The 26,661-nt window shown below is 45.5% G+C and overlaps 1 protein-coding gene across 1 annotated transcript; it reads left to right on the top strand.

Moving 5' to 3' along the window:
- Window positions 1–223: 223 nt before the first annotated feature.
- On the top strand, window positions 224–26,006 carry LOC124689327 (putative FBD-associated F-box protein At5g22720). The gene is made up of 7 exons (XM_047222876.1): window positions 224–979; window positions 1,053–1,187; window positions 1,298–1,466; window positions 8,301–8,391; window positions 25,336–25,402; window positions 25,490–25,803; window positions 25,892–26,006. Exons 1-7 carry the CDS (start codon window positions 224–226, stop codon window positions 26,004–26,006), a joined length of 1,647 nt encoding a protein of 548 aa, XP_047078832.1.
- Window positions 26,007–26,661: the final 655 nt, after the last annotated feature.

The following is a 26,661-nucleotide window of genomic DNA, read 5'->3' as shown; positions in this document are numbered from 1 at the left end:
AGGTCTCTATTTTTTTTCCTTTCTGCTAGAGTATTATTATGTTGGGTACTACTCGGTAGATTCAAATGGAAAGCCCACAAACCCAAAACCACCGAGCGCCGGCCTCCCACAAACCCCAGACCCTCTCCGCCTCGCCAGCCGCCGGCAATGGAGAAGGAGACTGCGACGGCTGCGGCGGAACCCGCTCCCCATGTAACCAGCGATCTCATCAGCGGTCTTCCCGATGATATCCTCGGCGCCATTCTTCTCCATCCTCCCCACCAAGGACGGCGGCCGCACACAGGCCCTCTCCCGCCGATGGCGCCACCTCTGGCGCTCGGCGCCGCTCAACCTCACGGTCTGCTCCCAAAGCTTCATCTTCCCCAACTTCATCCTTCCCTCCGCTGTCTCCAAGATAATCGCTGAGCACCCTGGTCCCGCCCGCAGATTCTTTTTCCTCGGATTCAGCGACCTCTACTCCGAGCTGGAGAGTTGGTTCCACTCCCGAGCCCTCGCCAACCTCCAGGAGCTTACTGTCCAATGCTTCAAGCCACCTGCGTCCAGCCACCTGCTGCTACCATCCCTGCTCCGCTCCGCGTCCACTCTCCTTTTTGTCACGATCAGCCATATCAATTTCCCCGATCAGATTGCACCATGTATGTGTTTCCCTCTCCTCAAGCAGCTCTCCTTGCTTAGCCTTTCCATCTCCGGGGGCGTCTTCCATGACTTACTCTCTCGCTGCCATGCCTTGGAGAGCTTATTCGTGTCGGAAGTTCGTGCTGAGGGTTGCCTCCGTGTTAGTTCCGCGACTCTTCGTAGCATTGGCTTAGAGGGCAACCATTTTCGGAAAACGGAATTGGTCATTGAGGACGCTTCTCGCCTTAAAAGGCTATTATTTCCTCGCGGAAATGGTTGTCGGACTATCCGGATAATGAGGGAACCTAAACTAGAGATATTAGGCCCCTTCTCTGGTGATTTCTCCAAAATTCAGGTTTTCAAGGTATCAACAGCCAAAATCCAGCATTCCCACACACAGATAATTTATGTTTTGATGTTCATTTTTTCTTTATCAGGGACTGAGCCCAGTTAGCATGACGAACTCGATGTGCACTGTAAAGGTTTTGGCCGTCGGTTCTTGTAGTTCTCAATTGATTGCAGTTCTTAGCGTCCTCAGGTTCTTCCCCTGTTTGGAAAAACTCTATGTCACTGTGAGTATTCATCTTTGCTTGCTTTAAATATCTGTTTTGATTTGATTGGCATATTATCTAATCTAGTTAGCAACATCTTTAACAACATGCTTCTTATTTTCTCTCTGAAGTTATGCTCTCGCTATGAGATGGATAAGAAATGTGAGCCTCAGTATGACCCACTACATCCAATTGAATGCCTTCAGACCCATCTCAAAGAAGTGGTGTTGCGAGATTACTCTGGCCATGAGAAGCAGGTTGACTTTGCCAGGTTCTTTGTTTTGAATGCAAAAGTGCTCAGTGATGTCTACGTTCCCCCTCCTTTCCTGTAGACAGTGTTGGGCCTCCAAGAGCAGAGGTTTGTAGAACAGCAGCAAGTTTCCCTTAAGTGGATACCCAAGGTTTATCGAACTCAGGGAGGAAGAGGTCAAAGATATCCCTCTCATGCAACCCTGCAACCACAAAGCAAGAAGTCTCTTGTGTCCCCAACACACCAAATAGGTGCACTAGTTCGGCGAAGAGATAGTGAAATACGGGTGGTATAAATAAGTATGAGCGAGTAGCAACGGTGCCGAGAAAAGTGCTTGGCGTGTAGTTGATGGTGGTGGTATTGCAGCAGTGAGTAACGCGATAAACAAGTAAACAAGCGATGAGTAACTCAGCGGTATTTAGGAACAAGGCCTAGGGATTACACTTTCACTAGTGGACACTCTCAACATTGATCACATAACAGAATAGATAAATGCATACTCTACACTTTTGTTGGATGATGAACACATTGCGTAGGATTACACGAACCCTCAATGCCGGAGTTAACAAGCTCCACAATAATGCTCATGTTTAAGTAACCTTTAGTGTAAGATAGATCAACGCTACTAAACCAAGTACTAGCATAGCATGCACACTTGTCACCTTCATGCATATGTAGGAGGAATAGATCACATCAATATTATCATAGCAATAGTTAACTCCATAATCTACAAGAGATCATGATCATAGCATAAACCAAGTACTAACACGGTGCACGCACTGTCACCTTTGCACACATGCGGGAGGAATAAACTACTTTAATAACAAATCACTAGAGTAGCACATGGATAAATTGTGATACAACATGCTGCAATCTTAAAGAGATATAAATAAGCACCTCACTATGCCATTCAATGAGTAAGTATTCTGTGAAATCTAGCCTAAGAGACCCACACGGTGCACACACTTGTCACCTTTACACACGTGGGACGAGGAGTCTCCGGAGATCACATAAGTAAAACTCACTAGACTAGCATAATGACATCTAGATTACAAGCATCATCATATGAATCTCAATCATGTAAGGCAGCTCATGAGATTATTGTATTGAAGCACATAGGAGAGAGATGAACCACATAGCTACCGGTACAGCCCCGAGCCTCGATGGAGAACTACTCCCTCCTCATGGGAGCAGCAGCGGTGATGAAGATGGCGGTGGAGATGGCAGCGGTGTCGATGGAGAAGCCTTCCGGGGGCACTTCCCCGCTCCGGCGGGGTGCCGGAACAGAGATCCCTGTCCCCGGATCTTGGCTTCGCGATGGCGGCGGCTCCGGCAGGTTTCGTGGGTTTCGTCAATTGTTATCGGGTTTTCTGATCCAAGGGCTTCTTATAGGCGAAGAGGCGGCGCCGGGGGGTCGAAGGGCTGGCCAAACCCTAGGGGCGCGGGCCCCCTAGGCCGCGCCGAGTATGGTGTGGTGGGCCTGTGCCCCCCTCCGGTCCCTCTCGTGTGTTCTGGATGCTTCGGGGATTCTAAGATCTTTGGCGTTGATTTCGTCCGATTCCGAGAATATTTCGTTACTAGGATTTACGAAACCAAAACAGCGAAAAACGAGAACCGGCACTTCGGCATCTTGTTAATAGGTTAGTTCCGGAAAATGCACGAATATGACATAAAGTGTGCATAAAACATGTAGATAACATCAATAATGTGGCATGGAACACAAGAAATTATCGATACGTTGGAGACGTATCGGCATCCCCAAGCTTAGTTACTGCTCGTCCCGAGCGAGGTAAAACGATAACAAAGATAATTTACGGAGTGACATGCCATCATAAACTTGATCATACTATTTGTACAACATATGTAGTGAATGCAGCGATCAAAACAATGGTAATGACATGAGTAAACAACTGAATCATATAGCAAAGACTTTTCATGAATAGCACTTCAAGACAAGCATCAATAAGTCTTGCATAAGAGTTAACTCATAAAGCAATAATTCAAAGTAAAGGTATTGAAGCAACACAAAGAAGATTAAGTTTCAGCGGTTGCTTTCAACTTGTAACATGTATATCTCATGGATAATTGTCAATGCAAAGCAATATAACAAATGCAATATGCTAATATGTAAGAATCAATGCACGAGTTCACACAAGTGTTTGCTTCTTGAGGTGGAGAGAAATAGGTGAACTGACTCAACATTGAAAGTAAAAGAATGGTCCTCATAGAGGAAAAGCATCGATTGCTATATTTGTGCTAGAGCTTTGATTTTGAAAACATAAAGAGAGCATAAAAATAAAGTTTTGAGAGGTGTATGTTGTTGTCAACGAATGGTAGCGGGTACTCTAACCCCTTGCCGGACAAACCTTCAAAGAGCGGCTCCCATTTTATTTTATTTTTGGATGGCACTCCTTCCAACCTTTCTTTCACAAACCATGGCTAACCGAATCCTCGGGTGCCCGCCAACAATCTCATACCATGAAGGAGTACCTTTTTATTTTAGTTTTATTATGATGACACTCCTCCCAACCTTTGCTTACACAAGCCATGGCTAACCGAATCCTTCGGGTGCCGTCCAACAATCACATACCATGGAGGAGTGTCTATTTTTAGTTTGTTAATTTGGGACTGGGAATCCCATTGCCAGCTCTTTTTGCAAAATTATTGGATAAGCGGATGAAGCCACTAGTCCATTGGTGAAAGTCGCCCAACAAGATTGAAAGATAAACACCACATACTTCCTCATGAGCTATAAAACATTGACACAAATAAGAGGTAATAAATTTTGAATTGTTTAAAGGTAGCACTCAAGCAATTTACTTTGGAATGGCGAGAAAATACCATGTAGTAGGTAGGTATGGTGGACACAAATGGCATAGTGGTTGGCTCAAGTATTTTGGATGCATGAGAAGTATTCCCTCTCGATACAAGGCTTAGGCTAGCAAGGTTGTTTGAAGCAAACAAAAGTATGAACTAGTACAGCAAAACTCACATAAAATACATATTACAAGCATTATAAAACTATACATTGTCTTCCTCGTTGTTCAAACACCTTACTAGAAATTATCTAGACCTTAGAGAAACCAATTATGCAAACCAAATTTTAGCATGCTCTATGTATTCTTCACTAATAGGTGCAAAGTATATGATGCAAGAGCTTAAACATGAGCACAACAATTGCCAAGTATCACATTATCCAAGACATTATAGCAATTACTACATGTATCATTTTCCAATTCCAACCATATAACAATTTAACGAAGAGGAAACTTCGCCATGAATATTATGAGCTAAGAACACATGTGTTCATATGAATCAGCGGAGCGTGTCTCTCTCCCACACAAGCATGATGTAATCCAATTTATTCAAACAAAAACAAAAACAAAAGCACACAGACGCTCCAAGAAAAAGCACATAAGATGTGGCCGAATAAAAATATAGTTTCAGGGGAGGAACCTGATAATGTTGTCGATGAAGAAGGGGATGCCTTGGGCATCCCCAAGCTTAGACGCTTGAGTCTTCTTGATATATGCAGGGGTGAACCACCGGGTGCATCCCCAAGCTTAGACTTTTCACTCTTCTTGATCATAGTATATCATCCTCCTCTCTTGACCCTTGAAAACTTCCTCCACACCAAACTCGAAACAACTCATTAGAGGGTTAGTGGACAATAAAAATTAACATGTTCAGAGGTGACACAATCATTCTTAACACTTCTGGACATTGCATAAAGCTACTGGACATCAATGGATCAAAGAAATTCATCCAACATAGCAAAAGAGGCAATGCGAAATAAAAGGCAGAATCTGTCAAAATAGAACAGTCCGTAAAGATGGATTTTATTAGGCCACCAGACTTGCTCAAATGAAAATGCTCAAATTGAATGAAAGTTGCGTACATATCTGAGGATCATGCACGTAAATTGGCATAATTTTATGAGCTTCCTGCAGGGCAGTGGGCTCAGATTCGTGACAGCAAAGAAATCTGGAACTGCGCAGTAATCCAAATCTAGTACTTACTTTTCTATCAACGGCTTAACTTGGCACAACAAAACTCAAAACTAAGATAAGGAGAGGTTGCTACAGTAGTAAACAACTTCCAAGACACAAAATAAAAACAAAGTACTGTAGCAAAATAACACATGGGTTATCTCCCAAGAAGTTCTTTTCTTTATAGCCATTAAGATGGGCTCAGCAGTTTTAATGATGCACTCGCAAGAAATAGTATTTGAAGCAAAAGAGAGCATCAAGAGGCAAATTCAAAACACATTTAAGTCTAACATGCTTCCTATGCATAGAAATCTTATAAATAAACAAGTTCATGAAGAGCAAAGTAACAAGCATAGGAAGATAAAACAAGTGTAGCATCAAAAATTTCAGCACATAGAGAGGCATTTTAGTAACATGAAAATTTCTACAACCATATTTTCCTCTCTCATAATAACTTTCAGTAGCAACATGAGCAAACTCAACAATATAACTATCACATAAAGCATTCTTATCATGAGTCTCATGCATAAAATTATTACTCTCCACATAAGCATAATCAATTTTATTAGTTGTAGTGGGAGCAAATTCAACAAAGTAGCTATCATTATTATTCTCATCAAGTGTAGGAGGCATAGTATAATCACAACAAAATTTACTCTCAGCAGTAAGTGGCATCAAAAGACCACTATCATTATAATCATCGAAATAGGAGGCAAAGTATCATCAAAGAAAATTTTCTCCTCAATGCTTGGGGGACTAAAAATATCATGAAAACCAGCTTCCCCAAGCTTAGAACTTTCTATATCATTGTCAACAATGGTGTTCAAAGCGTTCATACTAATATTACTACCGAGCATGCAAAGAAGATTTCATAGGTTTTTTAATTTTCGCACCAAACAATCCATGTTTTAAATCAGGAAATAGAATAAGAAGCTCACTCTTGTACATTATGCCAAACTAGTGTAAACAAGAAACAACAAGATGCAATTGCAGGATCTAAAGGAAATAGCTTCGAGCACACACACGACGGCGCCGGAAAAATACTTTACACGGGACCGTAGTATGAGAGCCTTTTACCTTTCCTCCCCGGCAACGGCGCCGGAAAAGTGCTTGATGTCTACGTTCCACCTCCTTTCCTGTAGACGGTGTTGGGCCTCCAAGAGCAGAGGTTTGTAGAACAGCAGCAAGTTTCCCTTAAGTGGATACCCAAGGTTTATCGAACTCGGGGAGGAAGAGGTCAAAGATATCCCTCTCATGCAACCACTGCAACCACAAAGCAAGAAGTCTCTTGTGTCCCCAACACACCAAATAGGTGCACTAGTTCGGCGAAGAGATAGTGAAATACAGGTGGTATAAATAAGTATGAGCGAGTAGCAACGGTGCCGGAAAAGTGCTTGGCGTGTAGTTGATGGTGGTGGTATTGCGAGCGATAGTAACGCGATAGAAAACGAGTAAACAAGCGGTAGTAACTCAGCGGTATTTAGGAACAAGGCCTAGGGATTACACTTTCACTAGTGGACACTCTCAACATTGATCACATAACGAGAATAGATAAATGCATACTCTACACTTTTGTTGGATGATGAACACATTGCGTAGGATTACACGAACCCTCAATGCCGGAGTTAACAAGCTCCACAATAATGCTCATGTTTAAGTAACCTTTAGTGTAAGATAGATCAACGCTACTAAACCAAGTACTAGCATAGCATGCACACTTGTCACCTTCATGCATATGTAGGAGGAATAGATCACATCAATATTATCATAGCAATAGTTAACTCCATAATCTACAAGAGATCATGATCATAGCATAAACCAAGTACTAACACGGTGCACGCACTTGTCACCTTTGCACACATGCGGGAGGAATAAACTACTTTAATAACAAATCACTAGAGTAGCACATGGATAAATTGTGATACAACATGCTGCAATCTTAAAGAGATATAAATAAGCACCTCACTATGCCATTCAATGAGTAAGTATTACGTGAAATCTAGCCTAAGAGACCCACACGGTGCACACACTCGTCACCTTTACACACGTGGGACGAGGAGTCTCCGGAGATCACATAAGTAAAACTCACTAGACTAGCATAATGACATCTAGATTACAAGCATCATCATATGAATCTCAATCATGTAAGGCAGCTCATGAGATTATTGTATTGAAGCACATAGGAGAGAGATGAACCACATAGCTACCGGTACAGCCCCGAGCCTCGATGGAGAACTACTCCCTCCTCATGGGAGCAGCGGCGGTGATGAAGATGGCGGTGGAGATGGCAGCGGTGTCGATGGAGAAGCCTTCGGGGGCACTTCCCCGCTCCGGCAGGGTGCCGGAACAGAGATCCTGTCCCCCGGATCTTGGCTTCGCGATGGCGGCGGCTGCGGCGGGTTTACGTGGGTTTCGTCAATTGTTATCGGGTTTTCTGATCCGGGGGCTTCTTATAGGCGAAGAGGCGGCGCCGGGGGTCGAAGGGCTGGCCAAACCCTAGGGGGCGCGGGCCCCCTAGGCCGCGCCGGGGTATGGTGTGGTGGGCCTGTGCCCCCCTCTGGTCCCTCTCGTGTGTTCTGGATGCTTCAGGGATTCTAAGATCTTTGGCGTTGATTTCGTCCGATTCCGAGAATATTTCGTTACTAGGATTTCGAAACCAAAAACAGCAGAAAACGAGGAACGGCACTTCGGCATCTTGTTAATAGGTTAGTTCCAGAAAATGCACGAATATGACATAAAGTGTGCATAAAACATGTAGATAACATCAATAATGTGGCATGGAACACAAGAAATTATCGATACGTTGGAGACGTATCACTCGAAGCAAAATAGAATTTCAAGCATATGGCGACTACAGCAATGAACCGGTAGCTTATCAACACAGACTACTGCAAGTGGAAAACAGTGCTTCTCGAGATGTTCAATTTGAAATCAGGAGTAATTGTCGTTGGCATGATTGCCATCTCAAAGAGCACATCCACAATTTGTCAGTGTGGGACCCCTTCAAATTGATGCCTGGACGTTGCGCTATTATATGTAGACCGTGTGCGAGTTGAACAACTAGTCTAGACGAGTTGCGCGACTAGTCTATGAGTAGTAACTTGACTGTCGACTAGGTCGGTCAACTCGATTAGTTCCTTGAGTCGGTGAGTCGAAGTACTAGTCTAGACTAGTCATGCTGATTGAGTCGATCGACTCAAGTGAGGTGGCTGGGAAGAATTTACCTGGACGAGATAACTTGTGTTAAACTTATGTGAGTTTTAGTTATTGAATCTCTTATTTGGTTGTCATATATGATAGTATTTGGTACTAGCTATTGCTGAAGTACATGTCGACTATAAGAGCAATAGTTTAGACTAGTCACGACTAGTCTATGAGTCGGTACCCGACTACTCGGCTCGGCTCATCGACTTGTAATTCTTGGTATTGAGCATAAGTTTGCTCTATTATGTCTAAAGTTCCTTTGTAATTCCAGTAACTTGTGAAGTTACCTCGCGGAAGAAACTTTGGAAAGCAACAAGAATTTACTGCATAAAAGTTCTAATGGCGAGAGCTGCAAAACATTCTTCGCCAAAAGTTGTAAGCTAGGAGGAAGCTGGGTAATAGCTCGGGAGGAAGACTTGGGTAATCTCATCTCCTAAAACTCTTCGACATGTGCAATTGTGTCTTTCTTCTCCCTAAGCTAAGCAAGAAACATATGCTTGCGTTGCTAACTTAACTAGATGATACCCAGCGAATATTTGTTTCATAATTTGTTAAGTATCACGCAAATGATCTCTCCTAGAATAATTAGCTAGATAATAATATAAACTATTTATGATTATGATAACTCGTAGGTTAACAAAAAAAAGCTTGTATAGAAAATGAATATCCATGCACAACACAAATAAAGGTAAATACGACCTACGAAATGAAGTAAGCATATATTGTAGAAAAAATAGGTGATTTATATGAATGTAAATCCAAAAAACCTCACACACTTCAAGTTGTAGGGCACTTACAAACTATAAAGTGGAATATGTAGATCGGTAAATATTCTTGCATGGTCACCCAACTTATTAGTATTTCAATGAAATTATTCCACCTTGTAGAGAAACAATCAGATGAAAGAAACGGCATGGTGGTGGGTACATAAGACTCACATAATAAGAGATGGTGAACATATTGTATTTTCTTGCAACCATGCTGACTTGATTAACCAATGAATTCAAATGAATCGATATTTGATTGCCAAATATTTCATATAACGCTTCTGCAATGAAAAATAATTAGAGATTGGGCACTTGAAGGAAAGCCCTGATTCCATCGTCCCGTAGCTACAAATTGAAGGCTCCAGGCAACCTCCTGCTAAAATATGGTAGCTAGAATTGGGAATCACGTATGAATCTGAGAAGGATGTGAAGATAGTTAATAGTGATATACTGTAGGACTTACTGCAAGTCCAGTTTAGCCCATCAGACTGACTTCAGCTAACCATGATAGCCGATCATCACATATGAATGAACAACACCAACTTAAGGTGTTGATTTGAAAAGTTGAGAGGGTATCTGAAATCTACCGATGAATTGTCATATGATTCAGACTCCACACCGCCAAGCTGAACTGAAGACGAGCATATATCGGTACAGTGAGGTCTTGGAGATGTGTTCAGGAATATCGAGCTGTAAAAACCGTGCAAAATTCATCTAATCATGTATACATCGTATTCCTAGAGTGCTTTTTTTTTACAATGGTCGAGAAATTATCTGGAGCAAATAGATTCATCAATAGCATCTCACAGTAGAGAGAAAAGAAAATTGCCATCCGGACGATCATTGTCTCTCCTCATTTAAACTAGAATACCATGTTGATGTTGAGAAGGCCGTCAAGGCCGCGGTGCTGCTGCTCGAAATCACCATGCCGACCTTCGGATGCGGCGCATGGTTCCCGATTCGATTAATCGGTAGATGTAGAGGGCGGTGCGAGGGTGGCTTGCGGTGAGGATCGAGAAGATGAAGGCCCGTGTGCCGGCCGGTGAATGAAAAGGCGGGTGCGCGAGAAGTGGCCATTGGGAGGCGAGATGGGTTCATGGGGACTGAAATTAACTACAAGAAAAATAAGGAGGAGGAGGGGGCATTGGAAAGGACACACGTCAGTTTTATTTCCATGAGAATAAGAAGCGTCGAAAAACAGAAACGGAAACACTAATGGGCTGAACGTGAGGCTGAACTAATGGGCTACTCCCTCCGTCAGAATGAAGTGAACATGGCGAATGGCAGCATAATGGTGGTGTTGACGTTAGTACTAAGAGCAAGTACAATAAGTCCTAGCCAGCTGGCTATAAAGATTAAAATAGTATATTATTACTTAGTTGGAGGAGAGAGAGAGAGAGAAGAAGAGTGGGCTCTTATGCAAGAGTCAGCTCTTGCACGTGCTCCTAGGCACTTTGTGAGAGTGAAAGGTGGGTCATATATTGATAAAGTGCTACATTTTTATAGCTCACTATTGTATATGTTAACTCTAAGTTGGCTATAGATGACATGGCACTTGGCTTATAGCCAACAACTGGCTACACTACTGGAATTGCTCTAACAGGGGAGAATCATACAATAATTATTTTGATGTACTGCGGTGGATGACGTGGTGGAGATGATGTGGGAGGCTTAAATGACATGGCAAGTTATGATTGGTTAGAGATGCTTGATGAGGTGGATAGACTGCATGTGAAGAGAAATTGGATCACCTATTAAATTAAAAATAGAAAGATTAGCTTTTCAGTTATATATACAAGTATTTGAAGTTCAGTTGCCGATTTGATTATTTGCATACACGTATCATTTATTTGATGCTCGTGGAAGGACAACCTCTAGGCTAGTCATCACTATGCTTTTCTGTAATATCTCATGTTTAGAGGCTATAAAATGAGAGAACATCAAAGTGTGCATTGCATTCATGCATAGAAAATCCGGGGAATTTTACGCTTTCAAATAAAATTTACCACGATGACTGAAATTTCACTTGACGTCTTGGAATTGAAGTAGATCATCAAGTCAAGCGCTATAAACTTCACTGTGACCTTTGCTAAAACCTTGTTTTGGGTAGAGATCATTTGATCTATGGGCTAGATCAAATAGAAGTAGATTTACAACAAACAACGCCTTAAGTAAGGATCAATTACAAGATCTTATAAAGAATCTCAACATGCCATTTCTTACAACAACACATGAATAATTGTTCAATTCTAAATCAAAGAACACAATTAATTAAGAAACTATTCTTTACTTATCTTATCCATGTCTTCTACTAAATAAATGTTCCTACCATGAGTCACATGGTATATCTTTTCAACTGAAATACTTGAACCAAGTCAAGAACATTCATATTCATTCTTCATTAACCTTGACCATTCCAACATTGTTTCCCAACTCATACCATTAACCTAGAGAAATGAGAGAATCATTCATATGCTTATTCTATACATTGAATAGAACCTAGATTACTATTTAAACCTTATCCAATTGAGGTACTTGTTGATACTAACCAATGATACAAGAAATATAAGTCAAGTATTAAACCCTACTTGACCTAGCTAACATTTGATGGTAAGTTAGAACCTATTCCTCTAGTAATTATATAGAGAGGCAAGTGTTGTGATCATTACAACTTGGTAGTGATCATAAACCCTAGAGGAACCCTACCTATTCAGAAGAGCTCAACCTAAAGAGGTATATTCAAGTATATGGACTTATACTTGATCTTGGAGAGAGAACCATAATTCACCCAATGAATTGTTATGAGGCCAATACTTTGATCATTACAAATTGGGTGATGATCATAAACCCTAAGAACCTAAGTGAATGTGATGAGAGGAATAATAAAGTGAAATTAGTGAGGATTAGTTGATCATGTCTAATGCATGATATTACCTTATAAATTGAGATGATAAGTTGAACCTATATATGTGATCAAAAGATCTCATCCTTCTCATGAAATGATAAATATATCAATAGTAGTTAATCCAGACCAATACTCATGCCTTGTGTAGAGTAGTTATGATATTAGTTTTAAACCCTGCCTATCCAAACACTTGAGACAAACCTAGCTTTGCCTTGATAAAAGAATTCTACCTAAGTGAGGAGGAGTAACCCTAGCCAATTTAGCATAACCCTAGCTTATGCCCTTGTCCAAATACTAGTTGTGTATCACATGGGTGATCACCATTAAAACCCTAGATTATCTTTGCATTTCAATCCAAGTATCACTTTGGATTATAAGTAGAACCCTTCCATACCTCATGCCTATTTGTATTTCAACTTAATAAAGCTTATGCAAAACCCTAAACCTTTCACCTAGGAATCAGTTCACATAAAATATTAAACCCTACCTTTCCATCCTAGTAGACCAAATGAAGTAGTGTTCTATAAATTAAACAATCATTAGCAAATGCATTGCTAATTATAAACATAGGATCCATCTTAATTAGTTCAAGCTAAAGTTTACTAAAACCAGATTAGTGATTATAGAACTTTCTTAGCCATCTTCTTAAAACCATAGAAATAATTCTCCACGTGAAATCATAACACAATTCCAATCTCATGACCAAGTATATGAAACTCTAACCATAATGAAAATTACCTGTGAACAATCCATATTGTTAAGTACTAGCAAAATCAAATGTTATGTTTACCATGCATCATGTATAAATTCTCAAATTAATCAAACAGATTTGGTTCCTAAATTACATAGGAATTGAGATAAACCCTTAAATACATATCCATTTTAACATTTTAAATGCACCTCACAAGAACACCAAGTTAATCACATATTAAGTATTTGTTTAGACAACAAAGATATGCAGTAAGTATGATTATCAAGTAATACTTATAATTCAAATATTTTAGAACCTGCAAAACAAAACAAACTTCAAATTTGAATTCAACTACCAAATTCAAAGCAGAAAATAAAACGGAAAATAAATAAGAGAAGAGAGAGGATTTACCTTGCCGGCTAGCGCGGCGACTTGATAGTTGGCCCAGGAGTAGCCCACCTACCGACCCAACCCAACTCAACATACCGTTTCGGTATTACACGGGAGGAAGAAAACCACCTTCGTCTTCCTCTCCAGGATCGACACGGCGTTTGATACGTCTCCGACGTATCGATAATTTCTTATGTTCCATGCCACATTATTGATGATATCTACATGTTTTATGCACACTTTATGTCATATTCGTGCATTTTCTAGAATTAACCTATTAACAAGATGCCGAAGAGCCGAGTTGTTGTTTTACTGCTTGTTTTTGGTTTCAGAAATCCTAGTAACGAAATATTCTCGGAATTGGACGAAATCAACGCCCGGGGTCCTATTTTGCCACGAAGCTTCCGAGAAGACCGAAGAGGAGTCGAAGTGGGGCCACGAGGGGCCGCCACCATAGGGCGGCGCGGCCCGAGGCCACGGCCGCACCGACCTATGGTGTGGGGCCCTCGTGTCGGCCCCACGTTGCCCTTCCGCCTGCTTAAAGCCTCCGTCGCGAAAACCCCGGTACCGAGAGCCACGATACGGAAAACCTTCCGGAGACGCCGCCGCCGCCAATCCCATCTCGGGGGATTACGGAGATCTCCTCCGGCACCCTGCCGGAGAGGGGAATCATCTCCCGGAGGACTCTTCACCGCCATGGTCGCCTCCGGAGTGATGAGTGAGTAGTTCACCCCTGGACTATGGGTCCATAGCAGTAGCTAGATGGTTGTCTTCTCCTCATTGTGCTTCATTGTTGGATCTTGTGAGCTGCCTAACATGATCAAGATCATCTATCTGTAATGCTATATGTTGTGTTTGTCGGGATCCGATGGATAGAGAATACCATGTTATGTTAATTATCAAGTTATTACCTATGTGTTGTTTATGATCTTGCATGCTCTCCGTTATTAGTAGAGGCTCTGGCCAAGTTTTTGCTCTTAACTCCAAGAGGGAGTATTTATGCTCGATAGTGGGTTCATGCCTCCATTGATATACGGGACGGTGACGGAAAGTTCTAAGGTTATGGATGTCTTGTTGCCACTAGGGATAAAACATTGATGCTATGTCCGAGGATGTAGTTATTGATTACATTACGCACAATACTTAATGCAATTGTACGTTGTTAGCAACTTAATGCGGAAGGGGTTCGGATGATAACTTGAAGGTGGACTTTTTAGGCATAGATGCGGTTGGATGGCGGTCTATGTACTTTGTCGTAATGCCCAATTAAATCTCACTTGTACTTATCATGACATGTATGTGCATTGTTATGCCCTCTCTATTTGTCAATTGCCCGGCTGTAATTTGTTCACCCAACATGCTTTTATCTTATGGGAGAGACACCTCTAGTGAGCTGTGGACCCCGGTCCATTCTTTTATCTTGAAATACAAATCTGCTTGCAATACTTGTTCTTTCTTGTTTTCTTGCAAACAATCATCGTCCACACAATACGGTTAACCCTTTGTTACGGCAAGCCGGTGAGATTGACAACCTCACTTTGTTTCGTTGGGGCAAAGTACTTTGGTTGTGTTGTGCGGGTTCCACGTTGGCGCCGGAATCTCGGTGTTGCGCCGCACTACATCCCGCCGCCATCAACCTTCAACGTGCTTCTTGACTCCTCTTGGTTCGATTAAACCTTGGTTTCTTAGCGAGGGAAACTTGCTGCTGTGCGCATCACACCTTCCTCTTGGGGTTCCCAACGGACGTGTCAATTACACGCATCAAGCAAATTTCTGGCGCCGTTGCCGGGGAGATCAAGACACGGCTGCAAGGGAGTCTCCACTTCCCAATCTCTTTACTTTGTTTTTGTCTTGCTTTATTTTATTTACTACTTTGTTTGCTGCATTATATCAAAACACAAAAAAATTAGTTGCTAGCTTTACTTTATTTATTGTCTTGCACTCTATATCAAAAACACAAAAAAATTAGTTACTTGCATTTATTTTACTTGATTCATCATGTTTCCTTTTAATTTTACCACAAAAGACATACCGGTAGGACGCGGGTCTATAATTGGGAGAAACAATATAGAAGAATTTTTCAGTCATGTTAGTACCGTTGAAGATTTTGAAGATAGACACTTGGTAGAACTTGCTCCTACTTATGAAATTCTTGCTGCTGCTTTAGTTCGCATGTTGGAAACTAAATTTGTTAATCTCAATCCTATAATCCAACATATGTGTCTTACACTCGGTGATATGGAAGAGGGGAAAAGAAAGATTTTGTTTTAGAAACCCTTCTTAGAGAATTTGGTGGTCTAGCAAGAGAGGCTAGAAAGGTCTTTGCTAAATTTAATATGCTTGGTTCTCATACTAATTTTGTTGGTCTCCTTGAAAAAATGGACATGGATAGAATAAGGTACACTAATAATATTAATGATGGTGGGGAGATCAAAGCACCAATACCATGTAAACTCCTAGCTATGAATGATGCACTAGAAAATAACTATGATTGGCTTGTTCACGAAAATTTGTTCGATGAGAGTAGCAAGCCCAAGACTAATGAAAAGGGAGACGACTGAAACTTATGTATCCAATATACTATGCATGGTTGAGAAAACTCCAAACCCAGCTGTAGATGCACCACCCTTTGATAACACTTGAGATACACTTTCTGCGTCTAGGCTGAAAGGCGTTAAGAAAGCGCTTATGGGAGACAACCCATGTTTTTACTACGGTATTTTTGTTTTATATTTGAGTCTTGGAAGTTGTTTACTACTGTAGCAACCTCTTCTTATCTTAGTTTTATGTTTTGTTGTGCCAAGTAAAGTCTTTGATAGTAAAGTAAATACTAGATTTGGATTACTGCGCAGAAACAGATTTCTTTCGTTGTCACGAATCTGGGTCTAATTCTCTGTAGGTAACTCAGAAAATTAAGCCAATTTACGTGAGTGATCCTCGGATATGTACGCAACTTTCATTCAATTTGGGAATTTTCATTTGAGCAAGTACTGGTGTCTCAATTAAATCCATCTTTACGGACTGTTCGTTTTGACAGATTCTGCCTTTTATTTCGCATTGCCTCTTTTGCTATGTTGGATGAATTTCTTTGATCCATTAATGTCCGGTAGCTTTATGCAATGTCCGGAAGTGTTAAGAATGATTGTGTCACCTCTGAACATGTCAATTTTTATTGTGCACTAACCCTCTAATGAGTTGTTTCGAGTTTGGTGTGGAGGAAGTTTTCAAGGATCAAGAGAGGAGTATGATACAATATGATCAAGGAGAGTGAAAGCTCTAAGCTTGGGGATGCCCCGGTGGTTCACCCTTGCATATTCTAAGAAGACTCAAGCGTCTAAGCTTGGGGATGCCCAAGGCATCCCCTTCTTCATCGACAACATTATCATGTTCCTCCCCTGAAACTATATTTTTATTCCGTCACATCTTATGCACTTTGCTTGGAGCGTCGGTTTGTTTTTGTTTTTGTTTTGTTTGAATAAAATGGATCCTAGCATTCACTTTGTGGGAGAGAGACACGCTCAGCTGTAGCATATGGACAAGTATGTCCTTAGGCTCTACTCATAGTATTCATGGCGAAGTTTCTTCTTCGTTAAATTGTTATATGGCACTACAAGAAAAGTTCTGATAGACAACGTCTCAAAATCGTCCGCTAAGGGGTATTTTTCGTCGCCTATGGGCCTAACCCGACGATATGGGTTCTGTTGTGGAAACTGCGTCAGGCAAAGTCCTACGACGATTTTTTCGGTCCGTCGCGCTTGGGCGCCCTTCCGCCACGGAAAATCGGACCGTTGCCCAAGTGTTTCCGGGAGCCCGTTGGCTGCGACGTCATGCAAGCCGACACGTGGCGGACGCCGTTAGCGGCGGTTAACGGCGTTAACCGGCTGAAACCCCGTGGTAGATGGTAGGCCCACACGAGGCCTGCCACGTCTTAAGCGGGCCGGCCCATTAAGTTTGCGGGCCGGGCCAGCTGACTTAGTTTGACTGGTCAACTATATAGCTGGGCTGGTCCATTAGTTACGTGGGCCGGGCCTAACCTCTAAGGTTGACTGGTCAAAACTTTAATGGGCCGGCCCACTAAGCATGTGGGCCGGGCCGAATGCACTCGATTGACCGGTCAACAGGCAAAAGGGCCGGCCCACAAGACATGTGGGACCCACTTGTTGACGTCAGAAACCCACTGGCGGGCAGAGATGGGCAACACCGTAGAGCCGGGAACAACTAGGGCTGCGACTGGCCCTAGTCCCTCTGAGCGACGGCCCGCAAAGCCTCCTGGTCGCACGCACCGATGTTTATCACAAGGGCGTGCCACCTGACCTATACCGGTCGGGGAAGGTGTGGATGATGCCTCGCTTAGTTTCTGCGGGGCACACACGTAAACGTTAAATACGAGCCTCGATCGGCTCTCGGGTTATCCTGTGAATCGGCTCAAAGAGCCGATCCACCCATGATTCGGACGAGGTGTCCGAATATATGGTGGTCTGCTTGATCAAGGTAAAGCTAATGAGATCTACGACGATGTGGGGTTCTCACCGCATAATCGGATCGTCCTACTCCGAGGTTGGGCCTCGCGGCCACGCACGGTGATCGTAAGCCAATCCTAAACAAGGCCTAAAAACCAACACGAGGTTGATCCTCGGAACATCCTGCTTAGGGCCAACGAACGACACCCTACGTGCCGCTGGATCCTCCCCCTTTGTAAGGCCTAACTATTGCGAGATATTAAATTAATCCTTGTAGAACAAGGAGCAATCGTAACGGATCAGATCTACTAAACTATGATCAAGCGGGGTGCCGCCCCTACACCTAAGATAGGTGTAAGGGCGGCTAGACATGCAAGGGTTGCACTACGAAAGCATGTAACATGAAGAACAATGCTAACCCTAACATGTCTAAGATAACTACGTTGCTCGCCATCAAAAAGGCTTCGATACGAGCAACGCATGAACAACGTAGGTAGGCTTGTGCTTGCCTAGATCGCAAGATGCGATCTAGGCGGCATGACGCTTACCGATAGAAACCCTCGAGACGAAGGAGTTGGCGATGCGCCGAGATTTGTTTGTGGTTGAACGTTGGTTGTTGTTTATTCCATAAACCCTAGGTACATATTTATAGTCCAGCGGACTTTCTAATGTGGGCGTGCACCAAACCGTGCACAAGTAAAATTCTAACTTCTAAACTAAGATGCGATCTAAAATGTTACAGATACATGGGCAATTAAGCCCAACTTGGTATAAAAGGCCGATTCCCGTATTTCTTCCATGTATATTCTTCAAGTCCATCTTGATCGCGGCCCACCTCCGACTTGGTCAAATTCTGGTGATAACACATGCCCCCCTGGTTTTGGAAATGACATTTCCAAAATCATTACGCTTTCTTTCGTCGGGTCATGTCGTAGCGGAGCGGAAGCTGCCGTAGAATCTTCATCATTATGCCTTGCCCCTTCCACTTCTCCACGTGGCCGTAAAATTTTCTGTTGGGCGACATCTCCTCGGAAGGCTGCTGTGGCATTGAATCCCTCTCATATCCCCTTTATTTAACCGTTCTAAACGGCTTCCGCCTCCTTCGTCCTCCTCGCATTAGCACCAAAAACCCTCCGTGCCGCCATGTCTTCCTCCTCATCCTCCGAGTTTTCCTACGGGTCCGACTCCTCCCGCGAGACGCCGCCGGAAGTCCGTGCCCGGGAAGACTGGGACGAGGAGAGCCATGCCTCCTCTATTTGGTCCGAGGACGACAAGTCCTTGACCGGTGGGGATGAAGATCTTCGGTTCCTCGCCAATGGGGAGCTGGAGCCAAAAGCGAGGACGACCGGTTCTCTCGGGACGGCTGCCCCACCTCTGAAGAGGAGGGAGAAGAAGACGACGACGACGACGACTCCCTCGAGGGCTACCCGCCGGCGAAGCGCCTCCGCATGTGGTGGGACGACGACATCAGCGATGAAGAAGACGGGGATGAAGCCCCGGTGGAGGGCTACGGGAGTAGCGACGAGGATCCCATCGGCAGTAGTGCCGATGAGAGTTCTGAGGATGACGATGAGGGCAGTGATGGCCCGTAGATTAGGATCCAATAGTATAGGCCTAGCAGTAGTAGATTGGTCAATAGACCTTTCTTTTGTTCTTCCCTCCTTGAGCAATCGGCTCCCCATTGTAAAAAATCTCAATGCTAATGAAGAATTCCCTTAGCTTGATTCCGCCGATCTCTTTCATACTGAGTTTGTCGACTGTTGGCCTAATCCATGCTTAGTGACTGATGGTAACGCATCAGTTTCATGATTATCTGTGATACAGGCCAACTTAGCCATCCCTCCAAGCTAGCTAGCTCTGCCGATGACGATGGCACAAACGATCTTAGAAAGCTGGCGACCTGATCTTTGAGCAGGCGACTTTAAAAGAGCCCTGGAACTGTCTTGGACGCTCAGACTGATGACTGCGCAGCGAGAACACCACCCTCCAGACCAGTTGTGTCGTAGGGCTAGCCGATTCCAACCAAATCGGCTCCCCAGAGCCAAGACTTTTAGGGCGAGCTGCCCCCCGAGCCTTAATCAAGGCGAGTCAACCACATGTGCCGACATTAGCCTTAACTCATGACGTAGCCCTAAGCGAGAGAACCTTCGGGGTGAGCTGCCCCACCCCCCGAGCTTCTTCAATCTACTCCTTGCGCCTTGCAGATCACATCCAGGATCCGAGCCCTTAAACCACTCCATTGAGGAGTTCTTCCATTAAAATCTCCCTTCGTGCTTCATTGACCCTCTGAACGAACCAGTTATTCCTCTTGAGTCGATGGCCATGCATCGGCTTTCATATCCTTAAGTCGATGTCTGCTGCATCGGCTGTGCTAGAAAATTTTCGAATTTTATCAACTTTTTTTTTTACGGCCGGCTAGTGCATCGGCCCCCATATTCCAATACCCATCACCAAAGGATGAGACGATGAGACGCTTTCATTGCATATCCTCGTGTTCTATCCACCTGGGTGCCCCCCCGAGCCGATTCTGTCAAGAGAATTGATGGTATCGGCTCTGTTGGATAACATGTTGAACCCAGGCAGAATGGTGGGTGAGGATAATTTTGGCCGATTGCTGGAATCGGCCTCCATGTTGCTTGTTCGATGAAAGGTTTTGTAATGTCCCTTCATAAAGTTTTTTGGGGCCGATCACAAGGATCAGCCTCGCCATGTTTGCTCATTGACGTGCTCTTGCTACTCGTTCAGGCCGGTAGACAAAACCAGCCCAATCTCGACTTTATCATGTTGGTGCGCTTGCTTGTCGTCCACCTTGGATGTATCGTGTAACCGTGGAGCACCGAGCTTCGTCGGAAGAACGAGCACCATGTTTGTGCCGGCCGATGTTTCATCATCGGCTTTCCTTTGCTTGGGGCGCCACTCCATTTTTCGTGGACGTCCCTCTTCATCCGGGGTTCGGCTGAACCTTCGCAGCCTAGATCAGGCCTTGCCTTCCTCAATGTATGCAAGTATAACCTCTCGGCTTCTTCCGGGCCGCGCAATCGTTGAACCCTGCGTTTACGGGAACGGCTGAGTCCGTCGGGAGCACCACCTTGGCCGGTGGTACTGTCTTCTTCTTCTCCCTCGTCTTCGAATCTTCGAGATCTTCTAACCGAGGGGCTCAGCTCGTTTGCTCTGTGGCGGGAGAGGTCCCAAGCGCTCGAACACGGACACGTTGGCTGCCTCCTTCTTCTTCGGTTGCATTACGGGCAATTGCCGATTGTCGGCAATCGGCTCATTCTGAATCCCAGCAGTGCCTGAAGAAGGGACAATCCCAGTGCCTGTCCTCGTCGTCTTTCTCCCTTGCCTTTCCCTTGGCGCAACGCTCGTGCTCCTCCTCATCGCGATTATGCCGACGATGTCTTCTAGCCAGGCGATCGCTTTCATCATCATCGCTGGACCGTCGGCGTTGGTCGTATCGACTCACATACTTGTTGAGGAGGTGATCGAGAGAGAGGTCGTTGATATCTTATGTTTTCACTTCTCCCTCTGTTACGTAGCGCTTGCCGTCTTGGCGGAGCCGATCGCGTGGAGCGGCTTCCTCTGTATCTTTGCTATGAGAGCTGCTGCCCTCATCTCCATCCTTGCCAGCGTGGTGTCCAAGATCTACCATGTTGATATTGCACAGGAAACCCGGCTGGCACCACTGCATGGCAAGCATACTCCACCATGTTTACGGCGGGGAAGGGGTGTGTGTCGACCTTCATGGCGTGCTTGGTTGAAAATTAGACGCCCGTTCTCTATCGCCGCTTGGATGTGCGACGCCACACCTGCCGGTCGTTGGTGGCATGGGAGAGCGAGTTATGCCATTTGCGGTATGGCTTTCCATTCAGCTCTTGCGCCGTGGGGAATTTGAGACCTTCGGGTATCTTCAGCTGCTTTTCCTTGAGTAGGAGGTCGAAGATTTGCTCGGTCTTGGTCACGTCAAAATCAAATCCCTCAGGCGGGCACGGTGGCTTTACCCATTTGCGGGACACGGGGGTTCCTCCCGAGTCCACTCGGCCTTGCTACTTCTTGGTCTCCCGCGGGAACTTCGTCTTCCTCCGCATCGACCGGGGCTACTGCACGCTTGAACTTGTCTTGGTACAGGTCCGGGTGGCGGCTGTTCATATGCTGAAAGTTTCGAACCATGTGCGCCGGCGAGGGATATCGCTTGGGAGGCCGTGTCCTTGAGTCGTGTTGCAAGGCACTACTACGCCAACTCGGCTTGCTTCCTTCTCATTTATACGAACCGAAAAGCATCGGTTCCTAAGATTCTGAAGCGGCTGGATGTATTCTGTCACGGTTTCTCCGCGCTTCGACGTAGTTGTGCTAGATCGGCAATGCTAGACTCGGAAGCTTACGAATGGTACTGCTCATGGAGCTGCTCTTCCAAGCTGCTTCCGAGTTCTGGATGGAGTTCGGTGGTAGCGATGTGTACCACCCGAAAGCCGATCTGTGAGGGACTGCGAGAAGAACCTCACGCGCAACTCATCCGACGCTGAGATCGTGCCCGAGCTGTGCCAAATATCGGCTCACATGCTCGATGGAGCTGGACCCGTCGATCCACTGAACTTTGTGAAGTCCGGGAGCCGATATTTGGGTGGCGGCGGGATCGGTTCGTAGCTGTTGGGGTACGGCTTGGTGTAGCCGAACGCCTTCCTTTTCGGCATCATGCCGAGCTGATCTTCAGAATTGCACAAATCTGATCCAGCTGAGATGGCTGAAGGTGTCGAACCACGAAGATTCGCCGGGGTGGCATACTTAACCAGCCATGCTTGTTTTTACGGTTCTAAGCCAACTGCAGGAGGCTGGGCTTTGGAGGTTTGTCGGGGCGGCGTACTTAGCCGGCCACGGTCGCTTCTCGGGATCGGCTCCGACGTTCCTCCTGCCGTTCCGAGAGGCCGGCTGTTGTGCAGCCTGGTTCGAGAGTGCCAAGGCGTTGCCGTCACGGCACGTATGCGCACGCGTATCCGTGCGGGACCTCCTTAGGTGGCTCGGGCAGGAATTGGTAGTCACTAGGATCACCACCAATCTTGTAGACGACGTATGCCGATGAGTTCGGCGGTTCCGGTGCTACCCATGCGAGCAGGCTGGGGCTGGAGCGGCATCTCTCCTTTGAAAGTCCCCGAGCCGGTCCCGATGGGGAGTACCGGTGACTCATGATTTCCTGGACGACGCGCGGGCGACACGCTCCAAGGTGTTCACCGAGGCTCTCGAGTGGCGGTGCAGCGAATGAGCCACCATGTAGTTGATCTCCTGCCGCGGCGACCTGGTGCGTTCTTCGACGGGGCGGACAGGTCCACTCCATCGAGCGCGCCTTCGGGTGTGAAACCCTTCCACCGACGCCATGGGAGCGGGTTCGGTGGAAGGAGCCGATGAGTTCGGCTTCGAGGGTTGCCTTGATCTCGTCATGCTTCTTCTTGAGCTCATCAGGCAGATCCGCGTACGTGACCGGAGTGTCTTCCGCCATCTCGGATGTAGATGGCGATGTGGTGGATGTCGAAGGTTGTCCCACCGGGCGTGCCAGAATGTGTTGACGTCAGAAACCCCCTGGCGGGCAGAGACGGGCAACACCGTAGAGCCGGGAACAACTAGGGGCTGCGGGCTGGCCCTAGTCCCTACGAGCGACGGCCCGCAAAGCCTCCTGGTCGCACGCACCGATGTTTATCACAAGGGCGTGCCACCTGACCTATACCTGGTCGGGAAGGTGTGGATGATGCCTCGCTTAGTTTCTGCGGGGCACACACGTAAACGTTAAATACGAGCCTCGATCGGCTCTCAGGTTATCCTGTGAATCGGCTCAAAGAGCCGATCCACCCATGATTCGGACGAGGTGTCCGAATATATGGTGGTCCTGCTTGATCAAGGTAAAGCTAATGAGATCTACGACGATGTGGGGTTCTCACCGCATAATCGGATCGTCCTACTCCGGAGTTGGGCCTCGCGGCCACGCACGGTGATCGTAAGCCGATCCTAAACAAGGCCTAAAAACCAACACGAGGTTGATCCTCGGAACATCCTGCTTAGGGCCAACGAACGACACCCTACGTGCCGGCTGGATCCTCCCCCCTTTGTAAGGCCTAACTATTGCGGATATTAAACTAATCCTTGTAGAACAAGGAGCAATCGTAACGGATCAGATCTACTAAACTATGATCAAGCGGGGTGCCGCCCCTACACCTAAGATAGGTGTAAGGGCGGCTAGACATGCAAGGGTTGCACTACGAAAGCATGTAACATGAAGAACAATGCTAACCCTAACATGTCTAAGATAACTACGTTGCTCGCCATCAAAAAGGCTTCGGTACGAGCAACGCATGAACAACGTAGGCAGGCTTGTGCTGCCTAGATCGCAAGATGCGATCTAGGCAGCATGACGCTACCGGTAGAAACCCTCGAGACGAAGGAGTTGGCGATGCGCCGAGATTTGTTTGTGGTTGAACGTTGGTTGTTGTTTATTCCATAAACCCTAGGTACATATTTATAGTCCGGCGGACTTTCTAATGTGGGCGTGCACCAAACCGTGCACGAGTAAGATTCTAACTTCTAAACTAAGATGCGATCTAATATGTTACAGATACATGGGCAATTAAGCCCAACTTGGTATAAAAGGCCGATTCACGTATTCCTTCTATATATATTCTTCCAGTCCATCTTGATCGCGGCCCACCTCTGACTTGGTCAAATTCTGGTGATAACACCTCCATCACGAAACGTGATGATAAGAGGGCTCGAAGCCTTGGATTAGTCTCCCCCGACGAGGGGAACGTTATACTTCCAGGTGCGATTTCTCGGCCCAATCCCCCTGCTGGTTTTACTGTGGTGTTCTTATCATTCCTATACCGGGGTTTTTCGCTTCCTGCCCATGAGTTCCTTATTCGCCTTCTACGGACTTATGAAATCCAACTGTGGAAACTTACTCCCAACTCGATCCTTCACGTTGCTGTGTTTATCACCCTCTGTGAGGCATTTTTGGGCGTTGCGCCTCATTTCGGATTGTGGAAGAAAATCTTCTATGTTAAGAGGTACGACTGAGTAGCAATGGATCCTTCGTCATTGGAGGCGTGGGGTTCGTATGGCTCGCTCGGAGGTTAACTATTTCAGTTTCCCGATGAGAGAATCACATGCAAGGATGGAGAGCCGAAATGGTTTTATGTCAAAGATTCTGTGACAACCGAGTCCCAGCTCCCTTGCTTTGCCGACGTCCTTGAGGTTAAGCCGAAAGATTCCTGGAAGAACATTCTTTCTCCTGACGAAAGGGCAGCTGCCGACGAATTATTATCCAAATTCCTTCGGATCAAGGAAGCCGATGGACAAACCATGATTGGCACAGAGGTAGCAGCGGTGTTCCTGAAGCGTCGGGTCCAACCAGTCATGGCGAGAGTTCGTCCAATGTGGTTGTATACGGGCCCAAAAGATGTAACCAGGATCAATGTCGCTGAACTGTCGGAAAAGGGAGGCTGCTTGATGAAGTCCGTCGTCTTACTCTCTTCAGTCAGGAGGACTCAATCCCATTGATATCTTCCTATACTCCTCTCGACGCCAACCATCCACCATCAGAGGTAATTCTCTTTCTCATACTCTTATTATGCTACTTTTGCTTAGTCGACATATTTTTCATTGTTCGTATTTGCTCCTTTCTTCGGCAGGTTCCCATAGTTTCTGGAAACTTACAAGATTCGCCAAATGATAATTCTGAAGGAAGAGGCTCCTCAGTCCCTATTGATTTTCGTACTGCCGAACATGTAGACCCAGAAGATGAATATGATGACCCGATAGATTCGGAAGCTGCCCATGCCATCCTTCCTTCCTCGGTCGATGATGCTTGCAACACGGAGGGATCGGTGCGCAATGATGACGCCGATCATGATGCCTTTATTGATGCGAGCTGTGGAGGAGGCCGGGGCTTCACCCGCGAAGAGATCGGCGGCGGCTTTGCCGATGAAGACGACCTCTTCGACATGTAAGTATCTTCTTCCCTGAAGCCGCATTTTGTCCTTTTACTTCTTGCATTCCTTTCATAACTTTTTGTCAATCATTTTCCTTCACAGTGACGAAGGTATTGTCGAGCCACCGGCTAAGAAGACCAAATCTGGAGTTGCTCCGCCGGACGTCGCTGCTTCTGAAGCGTCGGTTCCTAAAGCAGCCCACGTGGCTCAGGTATGAACAACTTCCTCCCTTTCTAAAGGGAAAGATGTTCCTTCAACTGCCACCACCAGGACTCCACCTTCTGTAACTCCCTGCCGATCGCAACACGAACCTTTATGGAGCGTATCTTGCTTAATGATTTTTCATTGAATATCCCCTTTTTTCTTTAGGACCTGCGAGGAGTTATCTCCTCTTTGGAGGCCTTCGCTTCCCAATTCACTTCTCTGGAGGCAGAGAAGGTTCGGCTGCAGAAGGAGGTTAAATCTTCCTCCTCGAAGTTGGATGGTGCGGTCAAGATAGCTGCCGCGGCCCGCCAAGAAGTCGACTCCCTGAAGGAAGAGCTGGGCAAGCTAAAGGAGAAATTAAGGGAGGAAGAGGCGACCAGGCTGGCTGCCGAAGCTCGGGCGGCTGAAAAGGATGAACTCCTTCGTCAGTCTTCCTTTGCTTTACTTAGTAATCTCCTTTGTGCTCTTCTTGTCGATTATCGCACTTATGGGTTCGGCCTTTTATCAATGATCTTTCTCATTTTACTCGTGGAGAAGCCGCCAACATTTCTGCCGACGCCTTGGACAAAATTCCAAACAACTCTCCAGCCAACGTCCTGTCGATGACTCTCGCCTCCCATCAGCTCACGCGGGAGCTTCTTGAGAAGGGAAAGGGTGCCATGGCGCGG

The sequence above is a fragment of the Lolium rigidum genome, chromosome 2 (assembly GCF_022539505.1).
Source record: "Lolium rigidum isolate FL_2022 chromosome 2, APGP_CSIRO_Lrig_0.1, whole genome shotgun sequence".
Lineage (NCBI taxonomy): Eukaryota > Viridiplantae > Streptophyta > Magnoliopsida > Poales > Poaceae > Lolium > Lolium rigidum.
This window is presented reverse-complemented; position numbering and strand designations above follow the sequence as displayed.

Excerpts from the sequence above, each read along its gene's own strand:
- LOC124689327 (XM_047222876.1), top strand. The coding sequence starts at position 224 with ATGATATCCTCGGCGCCATTCTTCTCCATCCTCCCCACCAAGGACGGC. Across the intron at positions 1,188-1,297 it reads TGGAAAAACTCTATGTCACT|TTATGCTCTCGCTATGAGAT; the intron begins GTGAGTATTCAT and ends TTCTCTCTGAAG. Across the intron at positions 8,392-25,335 it reads AAAGAGCACATCCACAATTT|TCAGGAGGACTCAATCCCAT; the intron begins GTCAGTGTGGGA and ends TACTCTCTTCAG.